This window comes from Bactrocera neohumeralis, unplaced genomic scaffold (assembly GCF_024586455.1).
Source record: "Bactrocera neohumeralis isolate Rockhampton unplaced genomic scaffold, APGP_CSIRO_Bneo_wtdbg2-racon-allhic-juicebox.fasta_v2 cluster09, whole genome shotgun sequence".
NCBI lineage: Eukaryota > Metazoa > Arthropoda > Insecta > Diptera > Tephritidae > Bactrocera > Bactrocera neohumeralis.
The window spans coordinates 13,967,996-13,972,039 of NW_026089622.1; the positions used below are offsets into that span (position 1 = coordinate 13,967,996).

The 4,044-nt window shown below is 31.4% G+C and overlaps 1 protein-coding gene across 1 annotated transcript; it reads left to right on the top strand.

Annotated features, from left to right (window-relative positions):
* Positions 1-2,350: 2,350 nt before the first annotated feature.
* LOC126764556 (ATP-dependent DNA helicase PIF6-like) lies at positions 2,351-3,678 on the top strand. The gene is made up of 2 exons (XM_050482250.1): positions 2,351-3,099; positions 3,181-3,678. The coding sequence occupies exons 1-2, from the start codon at positions 2,794-2,796 to the stop codon at positions 3,583-3,585; spliced, it is 711 nt and encodes a 236-aa protein (XP_050338207.1). The 5' UTR covers positions 2,351-2,793; the 3' UTR covers positions 3,586-3,678.
* The last annotated feature ends 366 nt before the right edge of the window (positions 3,679-4,044 follow it).

Consider the following 4,044-nt stretch of genomic DNA (forward strand, 5'->3'; position numbering starts at 1 on the left):
TATAAGTTTATTAAATTTAAGACTTCCCAACCCAATTTGAATAGTATTTCTATAAATTAACAATATTATACTAAATATTAAATGTTATTTTGAAAATGTACTTTATTTTTATAATATAACACAACCGTCTTAACTCGCTCTTCTAATTTTCATATTACCAAAATTAAAATGCCGTCGGCATATGTGGAAATGGGATATGTTGCCTCTTCGAAATTTTCATATAAATGAAAACTGCGCTGTTAAACTGCTGAAGAGACAGCTTCTAGCTTACGATATATGGCAAACTATGTAGTATTCTATATCTAGTAAGCAATGAGCAATGTGGAGTCTGCACAGGCAGTGATGCCCCGTTATTATAATAAAAGTATTTGTGAGAGTTGGTAACACTGTAAGGTTGGCACCATCAAACATGTCAACATGTCAACACATTAATTATAGTTATATTTTGAAATTAAAATAATAAATTTAAAATGAGAAATGATATTTTGATTTATGCTTGTATAAGTTTATTAAGTTTAAGACTTCCCACCCCAATTTCCATAATATTTCTATAAATTAACAATATTAAACTAAATATTAAATGTTATTTTGAAAATGTTCTTTATTTTTATAATATAACACAACCGTCTTAACTCGCTCTTCTAATTTTCATATTACCGAAATTAAAATGCCGTCGGCATATGTGGAAATGGAATATGTTGCCTCTTCGAAATTTTCATATAAATGAAAACTGCGGTGTTAAACTGCTGAAGAGACAGCTTCTAGCTTACCATATATGGCAAACTATTTAGAATTCTATATCTATTAAGCAATGAGCAATGTGGAGTCTGCACAGGCAGAGATGCCCCGTTATTATAATAAAAGTATTTTTGAGAGTTGGTAACACTGTAAGGTTGGCACCATCAAACATCTCAACACATTAATTATATTTATATATTTTGAAATTTGAAATTGAAATTTAAATACACGATGTTATGAGCAAAGTTGATATTATGTTGTCGATTCAAAAGTCTTGTTTTAATGCGTTCTTCAATTCGAGTGGAACTGAAAGTACAAATACCGTTAAATGTTTGACAGCAAGGTCAACTTTTATATGGAAAAATGGAATTGTCGTTTTACTCTATCTTACTCGTAATTTTTCCTTATTTCCTCACCGTTTGGACCTACCCTGGACTACGACAAACATTTTAATCTAATCAGACTAACGAACAACAATTCATTTTTATTTATATAGATTTAAGTGTCCCGATATATTTAAGGGCTTACAAACAATATACCATATACGTACAATGGCAAAAAATCCTTAGTTTTTGCGTAATATTTTTCGAGAGTTTAAAAATTAATTATATTTAATTACATTTTGGGTGTGCTATAAAAAGATTCATTAGAAAGGCCGCCGAATTACAATCCAATTTCTCATGAATTCTAAAAATATGCAGACAAGGGGTTTTCGCAGTTGTGGATACACGTTATGAAAATGTCAAAGTATACAGCTAATTATTATACATATAATATTTATTATTTGCCAAAATGTGGAAATTTAAATATACATTCATATATATTTATATTTTTAATTTCAGGTCTATTAAAAGCATTGACTGGAAGGTTTTTTTCAACTTCTATTGATCGGTGTGGATTTGATTTTGTACAAGGTGGCAAGAGATATGAAGACTCTTCCGACAGTCGCAGATTTTTTATAAACGTGGTTCTGTTCATTGTTTTTCCGTTTTCTTTCTGGTGGAAATGCTTTGCTCCCTCAGACTGTGATCTACTTGCAGCAAGCACAGAGTGGCAATGTGCAATTTATGTACCCAGTCCTATCTTATCGGAAGACAAAAGTCATTCAAGTACGAAAGAGCGACTCAATACCAAAAAATTAGATAAACACGAAAACATCTTACTATCTCAGGTGTGTATTAAGTCATTAAAAACACTTACATGTATGTTCAACTAAACAATTTAACATCAGTTAACTATTCACGTAATTATATAACATAAGCGACGCATTTATATTATCATAATTGAGCTTCCCTCTAAATTATAAAAGCTAATACTTTGTCTTTTAAACCATAAAATTTAAAGTAATATTGTAAAGGAAAAATACCATTTATGAAGTACTTAACCTGACCGCTCTATGATTATAAAAACAAGCAATACACTGTGTAAATTAAATTCTTGTTTTTCAATGGGAAACCGCACATTGAAATCGGGGGTTCTGAATAAGTTTACTAATATCATTTAAGAGTGACCGTCAAAAAATTTTAATGAGTTTTAACGTAGTTGTATATGCGTTTTTGATTAGTTACATATAAGTTTATTTTTATGATTTTGTTGTTGTAGCAGCAGAAAACTCAAATTAGGATAACAACTGGTGCCTAATCTATCGTATTCTCTACACTTGACCTCATACGATTTCTTTACTACCTACAGAAAAATTTTCTTTGGGTACACAATACGAGTATCGATTGATGATTCAATTCTTTTTTTTTGGGCGGGAAATGGCGAAATGAAATCAGGATGCTGTATATGACGACTCCTTCCCTAAGAAAGTAAGAAAGTTACCATTGGCATTCGGGTCTGCCGCTTAAATTGAAATACATGCTACATGCAATGAAGCATTAATAATCATTGAAGATATGTGTCTCAAAATTGCGCATAAAGCATTATCACAGTTATCTATGATTTCACCTGATCGTCCGATGCATGATTTGATGGATCAAGAATTGCAACGTGAACAACAATTCAATTGTGACGAATTGATTGAATTTGTGCAATCAAATATTGACAAATTAAATGATCAACAAAACTATGTATACCAAACAATTTTGCAAGCAAGAAGAATTGGTCGAATGCGTTTTCACAAATATCATTCAGAATCACAGAAGCCATGATTGGTTAGCAGAATGTTCAATATTGGCACCGAAGAATATACAGGTCAATGCAATGAACTTCAAAATTCAAAAAAAACTGCCAGGTGAAGTCATAACTTATAAATCCATTGACAGCGTTATGGATGAAAAGGAAGCTGTGAATTATCCAATTGAATTTCTGAATTCATTGGACCCACCTGGTACACCGCCACATCTTTTGAATTTAAAGGTTTGTTCATTACTTTAATCATTACAGAATATAAATCTGTAAGGATGTTCAATGAAATATATTATTGCTTCCATTTTTAAGGTCGATTCACCAATCATATTACTACGGAATATCAATCCTCCAAAAATGTGTAATGGTACACGACTGGTAATAAAGAAGCTAATGCCAAATTTGATTGAAGCAACTATACTCAATGGCAAAGCGAAAGGCGAAAATGTGCTTATACCACGTATTCTAATGATTCCAACAGACATGCCATTCGATTTCAAACGTCTGCAATTTCCGGTGCGTTTATCATTTGCCAAGACTATTAACAAAGCACAAGGACAAACATTTCAAATATGCGGAGTAAATTTGGAAGAATCGTGGTTTTCACATGGGCAATTATATGTTGCATGTTCGAGAGTCGGTACTGCACATCGTTTATTCATTCATGCACCGGACAGTAAAACTAAAAACGTTGTTTATCAAAATGTTTTAGATTAGAACTCGAATTTTTGAGATTTACAATTTATTATATACGCTTATGTAAAAATAAGAGGAAACTGAAGAATAAATACTTTCAAAGTTTGAAGAGTATTACTTTGTTGAATTTTTTATTGAATCGCTATGACAATTTTCTTATTATTCGTATTTATGTACGCTTCTCAATGTTAGCGTTATAACAATTTTTTGGAGTAAATGGATAATATCGTACGAATGCATTCTCATGAACTGCATAACCTTTATCAACAATATCTTGGTCAATCCTCATCCTTAATTCATAATCGTCTAAATTTATGAAAAAGATTTCGTCTATTTGTTTCATTATTTTCATAGTGAAAGATTCATTCAAAGCAATTTCTTCAAAATATTTGATAGCGTCTCGCGACCAGTATTTCCCATTACTTGGCTTGATATTTGCTAATCGTCAATTCAGAATTTGCTCTACATCCTGGTATTCCC